Here is a 23,862-nt window from a genome sequence, read left to right as displayed (position 1 = left end):
ACACATATACACACATATATATGTAATACTTAGAACCACTAAAATGTCCATACAAAGAGATATGCTCAGTCACTATAGCCAAATCAAAATGGAATTTAAAAAGGTTCAAGTAACCCAAAGGAAGGCAGAAAGATAAAGATAAATTAAAAATAGAGAAACATAAAACAACCAACCAAAAAGCAGCCCTAAGTATTACCATATCAATAACTGCACTAAATATAAGTGGTCTATATACGTCAATTAAAAGATAGAGATTAGCAGAGTAGGCTTTTTTTTTTTTAAATAATCCAACTTTATACACTTCCTATAAGTCATTCATTTCAAATAGAATGATATAAGTAGGTTGAAAGTCAAGGATGAAAAAATATACACTACGCAAGCAGTAATTAAACGGTTGTGGTTATATTAATACCAGATAAAGTAGACTTCAGCAAGGAAAATTATGAGGGACAGAGAGGAATATTATGTGTTAATCCACCCAGAAGACATAGCAAACCTAATTGTCTATGTACCAAACAAGAGAGCTGCAAAATATCTGAAGCAAAAACTGATAGAACCAATAAGAAAAATAGACACATTTACTTTTACAGATGGAGACATTAATACTTCTCTCTCAATAGGACAAGAAGACAGTCAGAAGTGACACAGAAGAACTCAACACCATTAACGAATATAATCTAATCGGCATTTATAGAATACTCCACCTAACAAAAGAACCCACATTATTTTCAAGTGCCATGGAACATACAGCAAGAGTAACTGTATCCTAACCCACAGGACAAACCTCAAAAGACTTAAAAGAACTGAAATCACACAGACTATGTAATTGCTCACTGAGGCATATCTGTAAAGGCTGCTTTAAAATTCCTGATAGATAATTCTGACATCTGTGTCCTGTGTCGGTGTCTGTTGATTCTTCTCTCTTTCAACTTGGTATATTCCTGGTTTGGGGATATACTGGATATTTCATAATAAGACTCTAGATCCTATTTATATCTTGTATTTTGGTGGGTCTTTTCTGACACTGCTCTGTTGAGTTAAGGCCACCAGCTCGTTACTGCTGTGTTGGGATAGAAGTCCAGATTTTCCACCTCACCTCTTTGACATCTGGGATAGGAAGGGCTCTTTTTACTGCTGGATGGAGTTGAGAGTTCAGGCTCCCCTCTTTGCATCCTCTGATACCACTTTGGCTGAGAGAGGGAGGGGCACATCCCCTGGCAGTGAAAAGTCCTACATCTTCAGTGGGCCTCTGGCTCCACCCCAGGAAGGACAGGGAGGAATGCCATTTTACTTCCAGGTAGGGGTAGAATCCAAGATCCCATGTGTCACATGACCTCCACTGATGGTGGAGAGGAAGTGGAGGACACTTGCTACCCCTGGACTGGCTACCCACTCTGCCTTCCCATGGATAGGAAGAGGAGAGTTGACACATCTCATTACATCCTGGGAGGGGTGGGATGCTAGGCTCTCCATTCCGCTTTTGCTGACGTGGGTGCCTGTAGATAGTCAGTTTTTCCATCATGTTTGTCAAAACTCTTCTTACTAGGTTGCTCCTGCCCCTGGTCCTATGACTAAAGAGATCAGGTTTCTCTCGGAGCTCTTTATGCATGTGCCCGCCCAGTCGTGTTCGTGTTGTCCATTTGTTCAGTATCTGGGATATCTTAGGCAAAAATAAAACCCAAGGAACTCACCCCTGTATTATTCTTGGGTCCCATGTTCACTAGCCAGTCTGCCTATTTCTCTCCACCTTTCACCATCTGGATAGGTTTATGATATATATTTTTATATGTGTCCAGGGTTCTCAGTCATTTTTAGCAGCAGAAATAGTGCCAAGCGTGTCTACTCCACCTTACTGGAAGACAAAGCCTCACTGTTTTTATAGGAGTAATATTTATAAGAATTAAATTAAATACTGTGTGAAACCCAGGGATCAACACCTGACACAAAGTACTGGCTCTATAAATGTTAGCTATTTTTATTATCCTGTATATCTTTCTTATTCAGAATGATGTTAAACTGCCGTGGTAACTTTTTTGGCCAGTACATTTATGGTTGGATCTTGGGCACATGAAAAGGACTCTATGCTTTCATTTAATATTAATATCTATGGCCAGAAGAGCATTGAAAAGAGTATAAACTTTGAGTTAAGCAGGTTTCTACGGTTTTACATCTTTATGCTCATCATTCAATCTTGAGCCTCAACTTCCCATTTTGTAAACAGTCATTATTACCAAAGTTAAATTATAAACGCTGAATGAAATAACTATATAAATTACTTATTATAAATTCTAGTACCTTCAGGCTTGTTCTATCACTAAATAACTATAAAAGTTAAGAGTCTCTAACCATTTACTTGCCTATCAATGTTTACCTGTTAACAGAAATGGAAGTTTCACCATATAGTATTGTTCTTTGATGTACTGGTTTAAAGGTCCAGAAAGATGTGCTTTGTGGTATGGATGGAGGTGCCGAATGTAGATTGTTGTCATCATTTATCTCGATTGTCCCCATGTTGCCACTCTCTCCTCAGTGTATTTCTCCCATCTCAAACAAAAGACAACAGAATTTCCTAGAATCCACCTACTCCTCTAGTCCTTACCTCACTGAACTTCTTTAAAAAATAATTTATACAAATTTGTGTCCAGTATTCCCTTTTAAAACTACTATAATCTGACCTCTCCTCACCCCACCCCCGAATGATCAACATTGTCTTTTCAGTCCTTACCTTGCCTAACCTTTCTTAGCTTTGGATGATGTAACTACTTCCTACGTGAAATTCTCTTCCTGTGCTTTCCATCACCACTCCTAATTTTCCTCCATTTCTGTCCCTGCTCTTTGTGAGTTTTTCCTTAGCTGTAGAACTTCCTCACCTTGTGTCTTCCACAAATTATACTTTCAACTATATCTCCAGTTCATCTAGACTGTCACCTGGCAGGTAGCAGGTGCTACATGAATAATTCTTTTCAACTAAACGGTCTTTCCCTTAGGGTTAGTTATCATTGGAGTTCCATTCTCAGCCCTCTTTCTCTACTGATTCTACTTATTTTTCTTGATTGATTTGTATCCATTTCAGTGGCTTTACTTATCTTGTGGATTCAGTTCCCCTATCCCTTTCATAAACTTTCCAACACTCTTTCTCTTCAATAGCACTTATAATTATTATGATTAAATAAAGTCTACATATATAAATGTGCTTAAACCAAGTTAAGAAAATAGAAAATTTCAGCTTCTGTATGAAGCCATTCTATATGAAGTAACCATGGCAGCCTTTAACTTTTAACCACTTTACCAAAATGAATGCCTATGCATAATGCTAATGTATTAGTTTGATACTTGAAAGTTTCCACTAAGTAGTTTTACTTATATTACTAGTCATAGAAATAAAAATTACTGGGGGCGCCTGGGTGGCGCAGTCGGTTAAGCGTCCGACTTCAGCCGGGTCACGATCTCGCGGTCCGTGAGTTCGAGCCCCGCGTCGGGCTCTGGGCTGATGGCTCAGAGCCTGGAGCCTGTTTCTGATTCTGTGTCTCCCTCTCTCTCTGCCCCTCCCCCGTTCATGCTCTGTCTCTCTCTGTCCCAAAAATAGATAAACGTTGAAAAAAAAATTACTGTATACTATTATCATTGGGCTCACTTTTTATCCATGAATTATGATCCTCAATGATTGATTTAATCTAACACAAGTTACAAGTTCCTTATATATGTATAATTAGCTATAAAAAATTACATATAAATTATATATACACACACGTTTATTAAAAAGTATTACAAACCGTTGTTGCCTTAATTAAACATTGTACAGGAGATCCTAGCTACTTCTGTAGTAAAAGAAAAAGAAATAGTGCCTGTAAAAAAACAGGAAAGAGAACAAGCAAGCCCCATTGGCTACAAATGATGTAGTTTTTTATGCAGAAAACACAAAAGAATCAACAGATATTTAGATTAATAAATATACTTGAGTTGCTGGGATTAAAATTAATATGCATTAATTAAAATAATCCTATTTGTTGTAATAGACACATCTCAGTGGCTTAACAAAAACAAAAATTTCTTATCCAATAAAAAAACAATGTTTGGATTTTTTTTAATTGATATTACTCATACCAGTGAATGCTACCTTCGATGGTAAGTGCAGTGAGAACAGATGCCACATCTTGGTTACTCACTGCTGTATTCCTAGCAGAATGATGTTTCTAAAATATAAATCCAATGGTGCAATTCCTCTCCTATTTAAAGTCCTTCTAGATATTCCTCATTACCTCTAGAATGAAACCCAGGCCCCTTGCATGGTAGCAAGACCGCGTGAGCCAGGCCGTTTACTATTTCAGCTTTATCCGCCCCATCTCTGGTCCTCAACAGGGTGTCCCTCCCAAGGGGCTGTGATAACTCTGTCATCCCTCTCTCTCCACTTACCATTTTTTTCTCTTGGAAATGTCTTCCTCACCTTCTTCAGTAACCACCTTTCATTTTTTCTTTAGCACCTCCAGTACCACATCCATCAGAATGTCTTCCTTCATCCTCTCCCCTCTGCTTTGTCCTCCTCCTCCCTGAGAGCAAGTCTGAGATTGTCCTTCCTGCCTCCTTGATACTCTTCCCATGTCAGTTTTGACGCTTAGCACATTTGTCACTTCCTTCTTCCCAACTGGCCTGGAGGCCTGCGAGAGCAGGGATCCTGTGACCCATTTACCTTCATATGCCCAATGCCCACATAGCTCTGAAGCCCCGAGGGTATTCAATAAAACTGCACAGAGGAGGCGAGATCCGAGTGGAGGCACCACAGCCGTTCAAGTGAGAACAGTGAGAGATTCATCCTGAAGAACGGCAGCGGGGTGGAGAAAAGGTGGTGCTTTTAAAATAGATATGGTTGGTGGAGGAGGATTTCTGAGTGTCTGGCTTGGGCAGTAGAGAAGCTCTTCATCTCAATGGAAACATATAACGAACAGAGCTTGGGCCGGGGGGGGGGGGGGGGGCGGCGGGTGGAATCAGCATATTACTTAAACTTTGGTAGTTTCCAGTGGTAACCATGGCCACATTAAAGAATTGGAAAAGAGAGGTATTTTTTAATGCCCCTAAAAATATATTTTAAAGTTAATTGTATGTATAGATACACACACACACGCACATAATCACATGCAGAATGAAAGTGTTGTGTTCAGTATCTACCCACCTCCTTCCCTCCATCTCCCCCTCACTTGAAGGCTCCCCCACGGCTTGAAGGTCAGGGTAGCAATCTCTGCTTTACATTATCCCATGTGGATCACACAGCCTTGTCAACACCTATCATCCTAAACTTTGAAAGAACTTTTACAACCCAAGAAGAATCTAAGATTATAGGAGATGAGTGTGTATTTCAATCTTCAGCATCTAACTTCCTCTGTTAGATTTAAATACATACCTTTAAATGGATGAGAATTGAGAGCAGTTCCAGGGGGTGTCTAGGCGATGCGGACTGCATCTCCCAACCAATTCTGTGGTTCTCTGAGGCAGGACAAGCAGAGACCCTGCATTGCTATTACAGATTACTGATGCACCAGCCCACTGCTAGACGTGAGAAACAGACCAGGAGATACACCTTGGTCTCACTGTGTGGCTGAGAAGATGCTTTGACCCTTTGCACAGCATTAAGTCACATCTGTCTCTCTTATATAGACCATGCCTGCTTCTCTGCCCCGTGTACTCTTTTATGTAGTGGACGCACTCCTTGGCCTCTCCCTCCGGTGTCACGGAGGCAGTAGGAGAGGCTGGCTCAAGTCTCAAGCAGGGTTATGTCTTCTGTCCACTGATCTGGCACTTCAGAGAAACTCTTACAGTGACAGCACTTGTGTTCAACTCTTCTCTTCAGCTTAGCAATTACTAGAAAGCTGCCTCTCTCACTCTTCTCCCCACCATGTGAGGAATGTAAACCTCCTGATTAATGTCAATTAAGTGTTTTCCTTGGCTGTTGTGTTAAATTTTTGGTAGAAAGTAAGTGCCAAATTCCACTTATCTAGCATATACTAAATGCTCAAGTATGTATTATCTTTACTCTTCTCAACAGTACAACGACTGACAGGTACAGTTTGTCCCTATTTTACAGAAGGAAAAAATGAGAATCAAAGACCAGAAGTTCCTGGCCTCAGATATTTCACAAGTCAAGTGCTGAAGCAGCACGGAGCTCATCTCTCCAATTCTGAAGCCTGTTCATCCTACTGCTCACATTATATCGCAGCCCTGGGAAAATGGATGACTTTATAGTTCTTAGAAAAGGACAAAAAAATATCCATAATTTTAATAACAGAGTTTTACAAGTGGCTTAAGAGGCATGCCTTGCGAGGTGAAGAATTACTCCTGGGATGGCAGCCCTACACAATTCTCTGTGCACCCCACTCTAACTTGGGTTATATGTTCTTTTCCATCTAAGGTCAGATATTGTTAACATTGTTAACATTTGTAGTGTTGTGATGATTAATTACTATATCAACTTAACGGGGCCATAGGGTGCCGAGACATTTGGTCAGATATTATTGTGGGTGTTTCTGTTGAGTGAGCTTCCAGATGAAGTTAACACTTGGACAGACAGACTGGGAGAAGCAGGTTGTCCTTCCTCATGAGGGTGGGCCTCATCCAATCAGTAGAAGACCTGGATAGGACAAAATTGCTGAGTAAGACGAACCTTACCCGAGTGCGGAGTTGAGACAACCATTGCTGCCTTTGGACTCAAACTGAAAAAGTCAGCTGTTCCCAGCTCTCCAGGCTGCCCAGCTTTCAGACTGGAGCTTACACCACCAGCTGCCCTGGGTCTCCAGCGTGCTAACCACAGATCCTGGGACCTCTATAATTTTGTGAGCCAAGTCCTTATTTTTTATAGACACACAAGTACCAGCATGTGTGTGCATGTGTGTCTACACAAAACCAACAGGCTTGTAACCTGTAGGTTCACTGGCTCTGTTTGTCTAGAGACCTCTGACCAATACAACTGTTTTCTGCCTGCCTTTTCTTCAGAACTGACCCCAAACCTCTCATTATCTCTCTCCCTTCCTGACACCCACACTTATTATGTCTCCCTACTTACAACTACTTTAGAACACTGCTCACTGAATTACTGCAGGTAACTTACTTCTCCAATAATACTGCCAATTCCATCCTATTACTCCCCCACTTGTACACGCACATGCTCTCTCATGCATGTGCACACACTGTTCTTCCTTCATATACTACAGAAGCCATCCAACTGAACTTCCGTGATAAGGAAAATATTGTGCATTTCTGCTGTACAGCAGAACAGCTACAGGTGTTGGTGGAGTTCTCGAGGGAAACCAGGTGGAGACATAGACGGACAGATCTGCTATAAGTTGGTTTCCATGATCATTGAGTGTGAGAAATCCCAAGATCTGCAGCCCGCAAGCTGGAGGCACAGGAGTCGACAGCACCGTTACCATCCGTGACTCAGTTCAGAGCAGAAGCCTGAAGCTCCAACTCCTTGACATCCAGGCAGACAGACAGAATTCCTTCTTGGCCTTTTGTTCTATTCTGGGATGGACTGGATGAGTCCCATTCACATTACAGGGTGGGGGGGGGGAGGGCAGGGCAGCCTGCCAATTCCCAATTCAAATGTTAATCTCCTCCAGAAACACCCCCACGAACACACCCACAAACACTACGTAGCCACATATCTGGACACCCCATGGCCCAGTTGTGTTGACACGTAAAAGTAACCATCACTACATATGGCTACTGATTACTTAAAATATGGCTGCAGCAACTACATTTTTAATTTAATTTGATTTTAGGTAATTTACATTTAAATAGTGATACATGGCTCATGGTTACTATATTGGACAAGAGAGCAGTAGATGGCTCAGTCCTAGAGCTTTAATTGATGTTGTAGGACCACTGGGTATATAGCTCCCACCCGGGCCTGAAACGCTTTCTCTGGGAGAACCCAGCCACCGTGACACTGCCATGCTATGAGGGAGTAGAGGCTGGCCACATGGACAGAGTGCACATAGACACCGTCTGTTCTAGCCATCCCATTTGAAGCATCCAGAATGGGAAGGAAGGAAGCATGTTGGACCTGTAGCCCCATCAGGCCTTCAGATGACCTCAGCCAGAGCTCCCATCTGACTCTAAGTATATGAAAGTCCCAGAGCAAGAAGCTCCAGCGAAACCCACAGAACCATGAGAGACAATAAACTGTTGTCTTAAGCCACTAAGTTTAGGTTGATTTGCAAAGCACTAGATAACTGGGATAAAAACATACTAAGGGAAACAATGTTCCCTATTTCTTTGGCTCCCTAGTTCTCAGGCTTCTTTTCCTTTCTGAAGACTCAGGGATCATTTCTAGTTTGCTACTAGACAAGTTTCTCTGAACGGGTAGAGAACCTGTTTCCCACTTCCTTGCTTTTTGGTGGGTAAACTTGTTTGCATAGAATTGAATCTGCAGTTTGGCAAAGTCACAGTTGTCTGGCCTTCAACTGTCTTAGATTTCTGATCGCATGTTTAAAAGGCCTTTTTTAGTGAAGTTATACTGTTTTCTGTCCTTTCAAATAGGCCAACTTGGTTAAAAAAAAAGAGAGAGAGAGAGAGAGAGAAAGAACTAAATAAAATGACAAATGATGAAGGAGAAATAACAACCAACACCGTGGAAATACAATCATAAGAGAATATTCTAAAAAACAGTAAGCCAACAAATTAGACAATGTAGAAGAAATGGGTAAATACCTAGAAACATAGAAACTACCAAAACTGAAACAGGAGGAAATAGAAAATTTGAAAGGCCAATAACCAGCAAGGAAATTGAGTCCAAAATCACAAACCTCTCAACAAACAAAAGTCCGGGACCAGATGGCTTCACAGGTGAATTCTACCGAACATTTAAAGAGGAGTTAATATTCTTAAACTTTCCCAAAAAATATAATGGAAGGAAAACTTCCAAATTCATTTTTTTAGGCCACCATCACCCTGATACCAAAACCAGATAAAGATTCCACTAAAAAAGGGAACTACAGGCCAATATCCCTGATGAACATGGATGCAAAAATTCTCAGTAAAATACTAGCGACTGGAATCCAACAATACATAGAAACGAATCATTCACCACAGTCAAGTGGGATTTATTCCTGGGCTGCTGGGGTGGTTCAGTATTCACAAATCAATCAACATGATCCACCACATTAATAAAATAAAGCACTAGAACCATTGGATCATTTTAGTAGAAGGAGAAAAAGCATTTGATGAAGTTCAACATCCATTCCTGATAAAAACCCCTCAACAAAATAGGGTTAGAGGGAACATACCTCAACATAAAACCCATCTATGAAAACCTCACAGCTGACTGACATCATCCTCAATGGGGAAAAACTAAGAGCTTTTCCTCTGAGGTCAGGAACAGGACAAGGTTGTTCCCTCTCACCGCTTTGATTCAACATAGTGCTGGAAGTCCTAGTCATAGCAATCAGACAACAAAAAGAAAAGGTATCCAAACAGGCCAACATGTATCAATGCTTGCCTTTTTGTTCCTTTCTAAAGGCCCTAACTAGTTAACACAGTGTAACACTGATCTTTTTCAATTATTTCTGTCTTGAAAGTTGAACCCCACAAGGCTATGCTTCAAGATCGATACTTTAACATCAGCTATGCTACCAGAAGAAAAGGGATGGGAGGGCAGAGGGATGTGTTGGGTATATACCCATGTGATGGCTACTATAAAATAATACCTCTTATGTGTAACAAGACTAGCCATGTGGGGAGATCCTATATGAGCTATATATATAAATGATAAATGGTGCTATTTGACACAATTATATGGCTTGAACTTTATGCCTCAATTTAATATAGTCTTTTATTTTCTAGAGAGCTCAATATTTATAAAAGTTCAAAAGAAATTCATGAAAACAAATGTTTAGATCAAGGTTTATTATGATCTTAGATTTTTTGTGTAATTGACATTAAACAAATTTTGGATCTGAAATTTTTTCAGGACTCTACTACATCAGTGATTGTTTTTCTTTCCAGTTCTAAGAACAATTGGAATTGGCTATGGATAATTCATATCATCTCAACCAACGAAACTCATGTAATGGACTTCCATCTGAGAAGAAAAACAACTTCCTTGTGTCTGAAGATCATGGACAGAAAATCTTAAGTGTACTACAGAATTTTAGAGAACAAAATGTCTTTTATGATTTCAAAATAATCATGAAAGATGAAACAATCCCATGTCATCGTTGTGTCTTAGCAGCATGCAGTGACTTTTTCAGGTACTGTACCTTGTCTTTGACTCAGATTTTGTGTTATTACACTTATTTGTCATAACTGCTGAATTTCTCCCCTACAGGAGCATGCAGTGGTAATTTTTAATTCTTAAAAAAAAAAGCTAATTATAACCTAGATTAACTAATGATTTTTTAATATAAAAATTTAAGACTACCTTTTTTAAAAACTCAGGTCTTCCCAGATCAGCATTTCCCAATGTTGTATTGGACACTGATTCTTTGAAATGTTCTGGGGGAAAAAAAAAACAAAAGAAACTTGTTTTGATCCAGAGTCCATTTTATTTGGGGGAATTCTTGCACTGTGCCATTTAGAAAAAGAGGAAAGGATGGATAAAATATGGAAGTATAGTTCAAAGAAAACAAAGAGGCTGAGAGGAAAACGGATTTCAGTCATGTACTGTATCCAAGGATTATTCCAGGGAGGGGGGGCTCATACAGATATTTCAAAGTTTCTCCTCTCTTTGTTTGACAAAGGGGAAAAGTACCTCCAGAAGCATTTCTGGAGAATACCCAACTTTTCTGATTCTAGGCAACCTTCTGAATAGAATTTGGTTCTGAATAGAATGTCCTAGTCATGAGCCTGTACGATTCCACTGTGGTGACAGTGGTTGTGGAGTCTGCAAGGGTAAGTGTTGGATGCATGACCTTGCTACGGTGGCAGCTGTTTCACGGTCATACCATCCCGCGAGGCCTCTTGGTCACACACAGACCTCTCTTGGTGACATCCTGGCCTCCAGCCCTCCAGTCATACTGCCATAAACTTCATCCCAGTTGTGGTATGTGCATTATATTCGGTTTTGGAAGTAATTTGTATTCAAAGTAAGCAGGCCTTAAATCTCTAGTAAATAAAATTGGTAAAAACATAGTAAGATTTAAGATGTAAATACACTAATCCTTACTTTAACTCCCGTTTTACTGCCAGCATCTGATTAGACCTCACCCCTACTGCTCTGGAGCGAATCCTCTAAAAGTGTACTGATACTCCCCTGCCCCTGGGGGGTCCCCTGCCGGAGGTGGGAGCAGTGGCCCAGGGCCGCACCTGGCTCACTGGGGAAGCGCCTCTGGCCTAACTGGAGTCTGCTTCTGACCCTGTAACCTCAGCTGTTCTCCCAGTCCCACTGGAGCCCTCGCTGTCCCTATGCTCTGCCACACCCTGGTGCCACCAGTGTCCCAGCTCTCTTGTATTCCACGGGTCTTCTTCCTGGTAGCTCCATTCTGCTCCCTCCCCATCCTGCCACCTCGTCATGAGAGGAAGTGATGGTATAGGGATTAAGTACTTGGCCTCTTAATACACATGCCCTCAATCTAAATCCTGGCTCTGCCACCTACCAGACATGACCTTAGGCAAGTGACTTAATCTCTTCAGGCTTCAGGTTCCTGATTTGTAAAAATTAAGACCATAAAAACAGAATCTAATTCACAGAGTCATGATGAGACTTAAATAACGTATATGTAATGATTAGGACAGTGCCCACTATATTCAACCTATTACTATTATTATTATTATTATTATTATTATTATTACTGTTTCCAAACCTAGCAAAAATGGAAAAACTCTGGTAAACACACAAGTTGATTTCCCTACAGTGTTTTCTTGTTAACAAAGTAAGTCTATGTAAGCATTTCAGTTGTAAGTCCTCTACTCTTCATGGAGAAATATATTTTTTTTTAATGTTTATTTATTTTTTTTTTTAATTTTTTTTTTTTTTCAACGTTTATTTATTTTTGGGACAGAGAGAGACAGAGCATGAACGGGGGAGGGGCAGAGAGAGAGGGAGACACAGAATCGGAAACAGGCTCTAGGCTCTGAGCCATCAGCCCAGAGCCTGACGCGGGGCTCGAACTCACGGACCGCGAGATCGTGACCTGGCTGAAGTCGGACGCTTAACCGACTGCGCCACCCAGGCGCCCCATTAATGTTTATTTTTGAGAGACAGAGACAGAATGCGAGTGGGTTAGGGGCAGAGAGAGAGGGAGACACAGAACGAAGCAGGCTCCAGGCTCTGAGCTGTCAGCACAGAGCCCTACGTGGGGCTTCAACCCACGAACCGTGAGATCATGACCTGAGCCAAAGTCGGCCGCTCAACCGACTAAGCCACCCAGGTGCCCCAGAAATTATTTTTTTTTTTTAATTTTTTTTTTTTCAACGTTTATTTTTGGGACAGAGAGAGACAGAGCATGAACGGGGGAGGGGCAGAGAGAGAGGGAGACATAGAATCGGAAACAGGCTCCAGGCTCTGAGCCATCAGCCCGGAGCCCGACGCGGGGCTCGAACTCACGGACCGCGAGATCGTGACCTGGCTGAAGTCGGACGCTTAACCGACTGCGCCACCCAGGCGCCCCCAGAAATTATTTATTAATTAAATGTATCTGCACCTAATTTTTGGCCACAATATTTTCAGGTACTCCTAGCTTTTATGGATCTACTTTAAATTTTAAAAAAAACTGCTGTGAAAACAGAACAATATATTTAAAAATTTTTCTCCCCGCTTTGAAGTAACACAAATGGCAGTTTTATAATGACCTAGATTAGATATATTATATATAGTATTATATTTATTATATATAGCATTTTACTAAAGGAATACTAAATTTACTGTGAGTTTACTAAAGTTCATATAAAACTATTAACAAATTTAGACTGAAATTCTATAATTTACATCCTTATATGATAAGGCCACTAATTCATAATATTTGTGTTATGATCAAATTTACTGGATATTGGGAGGAAAAATATGAAATAGCAGGAAAGTGCATAATGCATGATAAATGCACTTTACAATGATTTTGGAAAATTAAAGTTTTTGAATGAGATGTAAAGTCATGGAGAGAAGACTGAACAGAGATCACACATACTGTACAGCCACTTTATGATTATGGTAAATTCAAGATCGATGTTAACTGGAAACTTTCAAGCTGATGAAGTATGGAAAGATGATCTTACATATCTCTCAAAGATCTCTCAAAGATCTTACATATTTCTCAAAGAAAATACACAGGATCTGATAGGAAATATTTTCCTTACATATCTCTCAAAGATCTCTCAAAGATCTTACATATTTCTCAAAGAAAATACACAGGATCTGATAGGAAATATTTTGTAAAAATGATAATAATAGCTAATACTTTGCATTGATTAACTCATTCCTCCTCAACTCAGCAAAGTAGATATATGTGTACCCATTTTCAGATGAAGAATTTGCAGCACAGTTAAGAAGTGCCCCCCCCCCAACCGAGGTCACACAGCTAATTAGTGACATAGGCCCGATACCCACCCAGGCAGCCAGATTCTAGAGGCCAGGCTCTCACTATTACCCTAACCTGATTATCCGTGTCCTCATAAGTCAATGTAATTATCATCACAGTTTAACATTTCTGACTTGATCTACATTATTGAAATAGTGTATATTGTGTATAGTTTTTGTAACCGTATTTTTTTGTGTATTAGAACAGTCCAGTGGGAAGATGTTTTGTTGTCCTTCCTTTTCCTAAGGGGTGTTCCATATTTGGAAGGCTCCTCAGATTTTTTCATTTGGATAATACTAGTGCTTCTTAAACAGCTTTCATTACCCTCTAGAGTGGACTCTAAAAAATAATTTGGTTTAGGGGCACCTGGGGGGCTCAGTCAGTTAAGTGTCTGGTTCTTGGTTTTGGCTCAGGTCATGATCGCACAGCTCATGAGTTCAAGCCCCGCATCGGGCTTTGGCTGACAGCACGGAGCCTGCTTGTGCTTTCTTTCTCCCTCAAAATAAATAAACATTAAAAAAAAACAAAAATGGGGCGCCTGGGTGGCGCAGTCGGTTAAGCGTCCGACTTCAGCCAGGTCACTATCTTGCGGTCCGTGAGTTCGAGCCCCGCATCAGGCTCTGGGCTGATGGCTCGGAGCCTGGAGCCTGTTTCCGATTCTGTGTCTCCCTCTCTCTCTGCCCCTCCCCCGTTCATGCTCTGTCTCTCTCTGTCCCAAAAATAAATAAACGTTGAAAAAAAAAAATTAAAAAAAAAAAAAAAACAAAAAACAAAAAACTAAATTGTATTTCCCCCCAGAGTACTTGAGCACCGAGGAGCACTGCTCACGGAGGTATCCTGGACAATTCGGTGCAGACACAAACCAGTATTATACCAGAACCCCAACCAGTCAACCTCCACTCCTACTGAATGTCCAACTACTGGAAGTCCTTGCTTCTTTGTCATAGCTCTTTCTCTTGAATCTCGACCTCCACCCACTGTGCTACCAACAACCACCATAGCGAGTCTGTGTAAAAGTGAATGATTCTGGATATGATGTTAACTAACATAGGAATGGGTGGCAAGATTGGTCTTACCAAGACCAATAGTAAAATACATACGTCGTAGTCTCCTGCCCAACCATTTCCACATAATTTATATTTTAGCTTAAACTGAGTCCCTAAAGTTCCCACTTCCTCAGAGTCTATTACGTCTGCCAGGTGGGGAAAAATTACAACTCAGAAGAACTCTTGGGCTGGTCTGATTATTCAAATCTGAGGACCCCCCCTCCATCTCTCAGTGGTTATTTCTTCACAAACTTACTTTGAGCCTTTTGGTTTGGCATTTAGCTTTATGACATCACGTTCCCTTTTCTCCCTAAAGTGCTGTATAAAACGTGTCTCTTTAGACATGTTTGGTGGATTTTCCACGCAGGCAGACTCGTTAGAGACATCTGATACCTCACTGTATCCCATCTTCCACGTGTGTCACTGCTGCCAAACTGAAAATTCATTTCAAAGATACTTTTAAATCCTAAACCCAGAAGCGCTATCTATTTTAAATATCTGTACTTATCACCTGCAGAGCTGATACTAATTAACTCATAAAAAGAGAAATTCAGCCATCAGAGAGACCTTACCCTAATCTTATGAATGATATTTAAGAGCATTGAAATTGGCTTACAAAATATGAATCTTTTTATATATAGCCTTCTTTGGAGTAAATGCTGTACCGCAGCTGTAACGTACGTATTCTGCAGTGTGGTAGCTACGTGGTCCGTGGGTTTTAAAGGTAAATGATATGGTACGTAACTGTGCTAGATATTCAAATGATTTACTAAGATGGTTTAAAAATACATTGCATACGCATACACCTGAGATTTGTGAAACATTCTATGAACCTGAGGGTAAAGGGCACGTCTTCAAGGTAACCTTGAAAAGTACCACGGAATCACATGCTCCTGTTTTCCTTCGCTCCTGTGTTCTCCTTCCTTCTGCAGGGCCATGTTTGAAGTGAACATGAAAGAGCGAGACGGTGGGAGCGTCACCATCACTAATCTGTCCTCCAAAGCAGTAAAAGCGTTTCTCGACTATGCCTACACTGGGAAAACCAAGATAACGGATGATAACGTGGAAATGTTCTTCCAGTTGTCGTCATTCCTTCAAGTTTCCTTCCTAGCCAAAGCTTGCAGTGACTTCTTAATAAAGAGTATTAACCTTGTCAATTGTCTGCAGTTACTATCGTTGTCAGACAGCTACGGCTCTCCCCGCTTGTTTGACCACGCGCTGTACTTTGTACAGCACCACTTTTCCTTACTGTTTAAATCCAGTGATTTCCTCGAGATGAACTTTGGAGTACTGCAGAAATGTCTGGAATCCGATGAACTGAATGTCCCTGAAGAAGAGACTGTACTCAAAGTGGTCCTTAGCTGGACCAAACACAACTTAGAATCAAGGCAAAAGCATCTGCCTTATTTGATTAAAAAAGTTAGATTACATCAGTTATCCGAGGAGACCCTTCAAAACTGTCTGCTCAACGAAGAGTGTTTACTCAAAAGCACAAACTGTTTTGACATAATCATGGATGCTGTTAAGTGTGTGCAAGGTTCTGGTGGACTCTTCCCTGACGCTCGACCATCCACAACTGAAAAGTACATATTTGTTCACAAAACTGAGGAAAACGGTGGAGACCAATATACCTTTTGCTACAATATAAACAGTGACTCGTGGAAAGTGCTGCCACAGTCACACCTGATTGACTTGCCAGGGTCTAGTCTGTCTAGTTACGGAGAGAAGATATTCCTGACGGGCGGGTGCAAAGGGCCGTGCTGTAGAACGGTTCGGCTTCATATCGCAGAGTCCTATCATGATGCGACTGACCAAACCTGGTGCTACTGTCCAGTGAAGAACGATTTCTTCCTGGTATCAGCTATGAAGACACCAAGAACCATGCATACATCAGTTCTGGCTCTCAACAGATTATTTGTCATAGGTGGAAAGACGAAAGGGTCTCAGGACATTAAAAGCCTCTTAGATGTCGAGTCTTACGACCCTCTTTCTAAAGAATGGATGTCTGTCAGCCCGTTACCCAGGGGCATATACTACCCTGAAGCGAGCACCTGCCAAAATGTCATTTATGTTCTTGGGTCAGAGGTAGAGATTACAGATGCCTTTAACCCGTCACTTGATTGCTTTTTCAAATACAACGTGACCACCGATCAGTGGTCTGAACTCGTAGCAGAGTTTGGGCAGTTTTTTCATGCGACACTAATCAAAGCTGTCCCAGTAAACTGCACACTGTACATATGTGACCTTTCCACCTATAAGGTTTATAGTTTTTGTCCAGATACTTGTGTCTGGAAGGGTGAAGGCTCTTTTGAATGTGCAGGCTTTAATGCAGGCGCAGTTGGAATTGAAGATAAAATTTATATCTTGGGTGGCGATTACGCACCAGATGAGATCACAGATGAAGTACAAGTCTACCATAGTGGCAGATCTGAGTGGGAGGAAGTCTCACCCATGCCACGGGCCTTAACGGAATTTTACTGCCAGGTGATTCAGTTTAATAAATACAGAGACCCATGGTTTTCTAATCATTTCTGAAAGGCGTATGTGCTTAGACATCCTAAAACTATCCCAGTTCTAGAAGCCTACCATAAATCTGTTAAGCTTAATAGCTGGTAAAAAGGTCTTTACCTCTTAGTAAAATAAAATGTACCTTCTGCTAGAGAATTACTATGAATGTATAGCATATATGACTTAGCGGTTGCTGGAAACTTAAATACAAGATGCATTTACCAAAAAATTATATCGAATATAATTTAATCCTGGAGAATCCAGAATACTTAGTATTTTCATATGTAAATAAGACTCATAGGCGTTGATGTCTTGATTTTGAGAGTAATTTATCCGTGAAAGACTAGTAAGAACAAATCAGTGTTCACAGATTTGTACTATTTAGAGGGGAAAAAATCTCTGTAGGTAGTGAAAGTGAATTATTTGTACACTATATTATATGAAGTGAAAATTAAGTTAGAAAGAGGTGAGAAGCCTACCTTGTTACTACAGGTGTAAGAGTTACTGAATTCCCGTCCTTTCTGATCACTACTTAGCTTCTTTTAAGCCCCTCTTTCTTTTTTCATCATCATTTTTTTTGGTCAGAAATTTTTCTAAAATGCAGTGTATTTCCCAGCCTTCTAAACTTGCGCTAAACATGGCTTGACATTTTTTACGATTCAACTCTTCATTAGGAGCATAATGTACCATGTCATAATGCCATAATGCCATTGGCAATTACTGGAATGCTTTTAAAATTGCTGGTTCTGGCAGTCCTCTGTGCTGGTTGGTTTCGATTTCTGGTGGCAGCATATCTTACTTATTTTCTGGCTGAAGCTCAGTAAATGAACATTCTTGATTTAATGATTACTTGTAAGTTACACCCCCTCTCAGTCTATCTTTACATGTAACCCACTGGGTGAAGTTTTGGGATTCTGGGATTTTCTGTATCCTTGCCACATTCCAGCATAATTGAGGACGTAGCAAATCGGATCCCTAGATAAGTGTATCATTTTGTTGCATTTCTTAAATTTGTAAATATCCAAATTTGATCTGTAGTAAGAAATTTCTGTGCTTCAGTTAGTACCATATCAGTTTTCCTTGGTGATGTATCCCAACTATAAAGCACCGTGTGGGTTTACTATTTTCATAAGATATTCATAGTGGATTATTTTCTAAATTTAAAAAATTCACTAGGTTTTTGTATTGATCACATTCGCAACCCATATCCGTTAAGATGTTTAATCACCTTTAACCCCAGTAAAGAAAGAGTAGCAATCATCCTTGCTCTCAGGTGTGACAAGATTGCGTTGCAAAAGGAGTATGTTTCTTTTCTAAGTTTAAAAGATGTAACCATATTAGGTTTTAAAAGTGGAAATATACCTAAATGAAGGTCCTTTTATTATGCCATATAAATTTATTGTATAAGCTTCAAATGTTTTTTTTCAGAATAGAACAGGATATTAGACTACATTACCCTGCAATTCCAAAAATCAGAGACTATCCCTAATCAGATGACAGTTGCCTGAGAAGCATTCTGTCAAATTGGTGGTCTTCCTTCCTACCTAAGTTGGCTCTGCCGTGTGTGTGTGTGTGTGTGTGTGTGTGTGTGTGTGTGTAAGAAAAACAGGAAATTCAATGACCAGTTTTGTGTGGTCTATTTGTGGCTTTGGAAACCAATTATTTAAGAAAGACCATACCACAATGGATGACCTATACGTGGATTGACTGAACTGTTGATTTAAGCATATATAAATAACCAAAGTATGTTTAAAATAAATAATTGTTTTCATTATTGACTCTAGGAAATGTTCATCCTTTCCAGAAAGGAAAAACTAAAGGGAAATAGAATCCCTGCTGATCTTGTTTCATTATTCTGTCATCCTGATATCCACCAATCTTCTCATTGGCCATTGATGTATGGTAATGTTTCTAGAAATATCCTTGTTGTCAAGCCTAGCTCCCTCTGCATTTAATATACTTCCTAACACACAAGGCTTTCTGCCTTTTTTCTACAATTGCTGCAGTTTACTTGCTAATCATTTTCTTCTTAGTGCCATCCCTTTACCCCAGGGAATAGTACTCTGTCTAGTCACAAAACCCCAGACTCTTCCTTTATTTCCTGTTCTTGATCCTTGGTGCTATCGCGGTCTGTGCTGGGCTTGGCTCCACTAATCACTGATCTTGTTCACTCTAATTTTGCGTCTTCTGTAGAGACAGCGCTTTCTTTTGATCTATCTGCCGTACTGAGAAATGGTTCTCTGTGTTCCAAATCCTCAAGGAACCCAACCACAGGCACGGCACACCCGGTCAATGACCGGACTGGTCACACCTTCCTGACCCTGCCAATCCCTGGCTTCACTGTCCGAGAACCATGTCTGTCATTCTGGCCTCACCCTCCGTTCCGGACCTCTGACAGGCAAGTCTCAGTGATCTCTCAAGTTCATTCTCAGTAGCCCCAGAAAGAGCTGTTTTTCCTGTCTGTAAGCTTAGGTGAGAGGAAATAACATCCCTTTATCTATGGCCTCTTCCCTGAGTCCCTTTTTTGTCTTTAAAGTCTGCTGTCCTTTCATTATCATCCTTCAGCCAGTGTTGCATTGTAAGAGACAAAGTAATTGTGCTCATTATCCAAATTGCTTTCATTCTTGTGGAAAAATTCTGTTAAACATTTCTAAATCCTTTATCATTTGGTTTGCTCCATTGCACTTGGATTATGCATGCAAAAAAAAAATCTAATATTGTAACCTCTTCTACAACTGAAGGTAATTATATGGCATTATTATATATAAAAAAATTAAATTCAGCATTTAGATGAGATCAATTCAAAGTCAATGGACACTTGTGATCTGCAAACTTGATTTAAAATGTGGACCACCTTTTGTTCGCCTGTTGCCTGTGAGACTGTGAAGTAGGAAGAATACTTGCATAATCACAAGTAACTCCATTCCCGTAACAGTCAGCTCTGGTTCTGGGTGGGAAAGAGGACTCCATCACAGCTGTATTCACTACATGCTACCCTTGAGGGCTAGAAACTTATTTGAGAGTGACCACATCCTGCAACACGATTCTGTTTTTCCCAGATACCAAGAGAGGCTGAGGATGTGAGTAGTGTACCTAACTCAAGGTGTATGGTCAAAAAATCAAAGTATGGAGAAAAGCATCTATTTACAGTGTGAGATTTGGAAGCAATAAATGCAATGATTAAATATACTGCTGAACATGTAGTGTTACTTTTAAGTCCTCATTTTCAGTGTGATCCAATCCAGTATTTGGAAACTCTTTTATATTTAGAATTGAAACTAAGACCGTCTTCCAGTGGGCAGCTCTGGAGGGCACTGAAGAAACGAAAAGTGTCGAATTTGCAGGGAAGCAGGTTTCCATCCAACGTAAGAAACAACTTTACTCCACAAAGCCATATTTACACGAAGACTAGTGGAACATGGCATGTGGCACAAGGTCAGCCCAATTAACTCCTATACAGGAGTGCACAACCAAAGATTTCTACGCTCTATTTACACATTTTGGCTCAACAGTTTTCTGTCCTAGGACCCATGACTTCCTCCTCCAATTTATTTAGCATCTGGGCATTCTAAGTAACTTGATTCCACTGGTCCTGCGTACTCAGTTTCTACAGGACTTGAGTCTTAAACTCCATCATTTCAGGAGCATTCTTGTTGGAGGGAATTTGCTCTTTGTTCCTTTTTTTTAATTACTCAGGAAAAAGTCTGTAAACGGTGCTGACATTTACAGTGCACTGGTAATAGGGATTTTTCCTTCCGCCTACCGATGGTGCACATTTGTTTCACAGAGAATAGAAACTGAAAGATCAGTACCTAAAATTTTCTCCTGAATTTGTGATTTTGCTGCACATGTTGCTATATAGTTAAATGTACTGATTCTAGTTAAAGATTATGTGATTTAAAAAGTATCTTTATATCTTAAAAACCTACATGTGTTTGTAAGTCAGTTCTATTTGATGGCACTATGATGCTTCATCAGATTTAATATCTGAATAGGGAATATGCTCACGGGATGATACTCTTACACACTTAGCAAAAGATAACTCTTCTAACTCCTAGACTCCTATTCAAACTTGAAAGTCACCTTGGAATCTGATACAGCTTCTGGCCTGGTAGAGAAGCCCCCCTAAATTCCAAAGCACCCTGACGATTTTTTTTTTTCCAATTTCTAGTTCAGTTCTTTCAGGAAGAAAGAGCTCAATGCCTTCATGTTGGAAAAGTTCTGTTAGAAAGTTCTCTTTGATATTCAAAATGCTGTTACCTCCCCGTACTAACTTCCAGCCCTTGGTCCTAGGGAGCTGTCTCCACAAGTATTTCAAATAGTAGTGGGTCTCCCCTTCCTCTAAAATCAAGGCCTCATTTTCCTTCTTGTTCAAATGCTTATTAACACCTTAAAACCTGCCACAATGGCCGGGGTTACAAGCCTTTTTTGTGTACAGTTGCCTCAGAAAATCTATTGGCAGCTCGCGCCTTGTTGGTGGGTTGAGCCTGACCAGCATTGCCGAATCTCTTGATAATTCTGGCATTATTTATTCCCTTAACCAGCTCTCTAGTTCTTAAACACCTAAATATGAGCTGGAGCCTTGCTGGGTCTCTGTTCTTTTACCCCCACCCCTAACCCGTCAACATTATCACAAACACAAATTTTCTAGGAAAGGAATTCTAAAGCCAAATTTTAATAAGTCTTTCAATCATTTGTCATTAGATAGGGTCTTCAGACTCTTAAAGACACTTCTGATAAAGACCTTAAAAAGTATGGAAAAATTAGAAATCAAAGCAGTCGCATCCTTGGTGGTTACTGGGAAGACAATTTGCTCACAAATTAATAAGGACCAGCCTACGGTATGAGTCTGGCGCTTCACCGATGCTGTTGGCCCAACTGGATAGAGCATGGTACTTCCGTGAGACGATGCCATTGTTCGATAATGCTATGTATGAATCAGGTAGCATTATTCATCCCATTAACCTTGACAACATTCCCTGCCATAACTGTCCAATGGCTCAACAAATTATGCTGTGGGTTCCAAGGGTAACAAGGTTGCTGGGATCACTCAAGAGTACAGTTCTCGGAGTATCACGGTGTGGCGTAAGTATTTCTTTACATGCCTGTCTTCCTCATTTAGTTGGAAGTTCTTAGGAATAGGGACATATATTCGTCATTTCTGGACCTGGCAATTAGCACAGTACCTGCATATAAGTAAGACATCCAGTAAATGGACATTCTGTTGAGCCAATATATGAAGCAAAATACATTTGCTACAATTAAATTGTTACTGAGTGGGTCCCTTATAACTGTACATTTTGCAACTTATTTTCATGTACAAACAAAGTTATTTTGATTTTAGGATTTTACATGATCACGTTGTACTTTAGTTATTTATTAATGTATATGTTAATTCTTTTTGAAATATTTGATATCTTTCTCATGTTCAAAGTCTGAGAAAATTGGGTTAGATAATTTCTACCACGGCAGTTTTTGTTGGTGTTTAGAAAAGTAAGAATGAAGGCCTTGTGGAGAGTCAGACTGCGTTACACGGTGCCCTGCCCAGCTACGGAGAACATGTACAGTTGCATAATACGTGGGTAGTTGGTTCTTGAAAGTAAAATTATAGATTCAAAGTCATTTTTCCACATAATTTTTTAGTGCATAGGGATTACTTGTTCTCAGTGAATTTTAATTATAATGTCTAATTCTGTGTTTCCTTTCAAAGGTAATAATAGATAAGACAGTGACTGCAAATTTCCTTAGGAGACCTGCAACCCTCTGTGTCCCCCGTTAAAGCATAACAGTTTCAGAGACCTTCCCCTTTGGGGAGGTAGTGCTCCAAGCTACCGGAATACCGGACTGGCACACACGAGTAATTTTCTTCCTTTGCCTTGTAGTGGAGTGTGGGCTCTGCTGTATGCTGTGCGAAATAAAATCAGAAGTTTCGCTTCAGGTCCATGTGAACCGTGTTAACACGCAGTAACCCATTTCAATTCTACAAAATCATTATTAATTTATTAAAATGTATCTCAGAAAAGAACGCATTCTGTGTGTATTTACTGTTCCTGGAAATAAAAGCCGTAGATAAAGGTGGATGCTAAGGTTCTCATCTTCTTGCCACCCTCGCCCCTGATGGCCCCAAGTGGCCCTGATGAGTGTCAGGAATACAGAGTGTGGCGGTGGAAGTTTGGGGGACTGGGGTGGGAGGGGGCATGTGAGAAGGGGCCTCTGTAGCTGGGAGAACATGACCCGCCTGTCCCTCAAGGAGGACACCCCAGTCTACAACAACAGAATACAGCCTGTGACCTCAGATGCGTCACAGGCTGCTGAGAGACGTGCGGGCCCTAAGTGAGCTAAGAGAGAACGGACCAGAGGTCCACAAGCCACAAATGACAACAGCAGAAGCTGCATGTACAGGACCAAGTACGTGGCCACCCCTGCTTCACTGGACACGAGGACACAGCTTCCCGGAGCAGGCCTCCTCCCTGACCTCCTCAGCCCAAATGCTTGGGGGAAGCTAGTGAAGGGGTCCAAAGCCCGAGAGACCACATGGTACCATGAAAAGACACATTAAATGTTCACACTGGACAGATTGCTCACTCCCAATCCCGGTAATCTTTCTTCATTCTGCACAGGGCCATTTCCCATCATCTCTCTGGCTTCCGTTTCCTGTGTGCTGGGCTATGGTTTACTAATGACCTCAGCTCCCGGGCCCCTCTTCTGGCCTACTATCCAGGTGGAAGCAGAGTTCCCCCTTGGAAACCCAACCCTTGAAAAGCCAATGCTGTCCCTGTCCCACAAGACTACATAAGGCCAGCCACAGG

At 40.7% G+C, this 23,862-nt stretch overlaps 1 protein-coding gene across 1 annotated transcript in view; it reads left to right on the top strand.

Moving 5' to 3' along the window:
• KBTBD3 (kelch repeat and BTB domain containing 3) overlaps positions 1-23,078 on the top strand; it is a 38,960-nt gene extending 15,882 nt beyond the window's left edge. The window contains exons 2-3 of the mRNA XM_045482641.1: positions 9,994-10,238; positions 15,478-23,078. Coding sequence (XP_045338597.1) covers positions 10,018-10,238; positions 15,478-17,080 — 1,824 coding nt within the window. The 5' untranslated portion in view covers positions 9,994-10,017 and the 3' untranslated portion in view covers positions 17,081-23,078. The remainder of the gene's footprint in view (positions 1-9,993; positions 10,239-15,477) is intronic.
• The last annotated feature ends 784 nt before the right edge of the window (positions 23,079-23,862 follow it).

Source organism: Leopardus geoffroyi, chromosome D1 (genome assembly GCF_018350155.1).
Source record: "Leopardus geoffroyi isolate Oge1 chromosome D1, O.geoffroyi_Oge1_pat1.0, whole genome shotgun sequence".
Taxonomy (NCBI): domain Eukaryota; kingdom Metazoa; phylum Chordata; class Mammalia; order Carnivora; family Felidae; genus Leopardus; species Leopardus geoffroyi.
The sequence above is the reverse complement of the archived record's forward strand: the minus strand, read 5'-3'. Positions and strand labels throughout refer to the sequence as shown.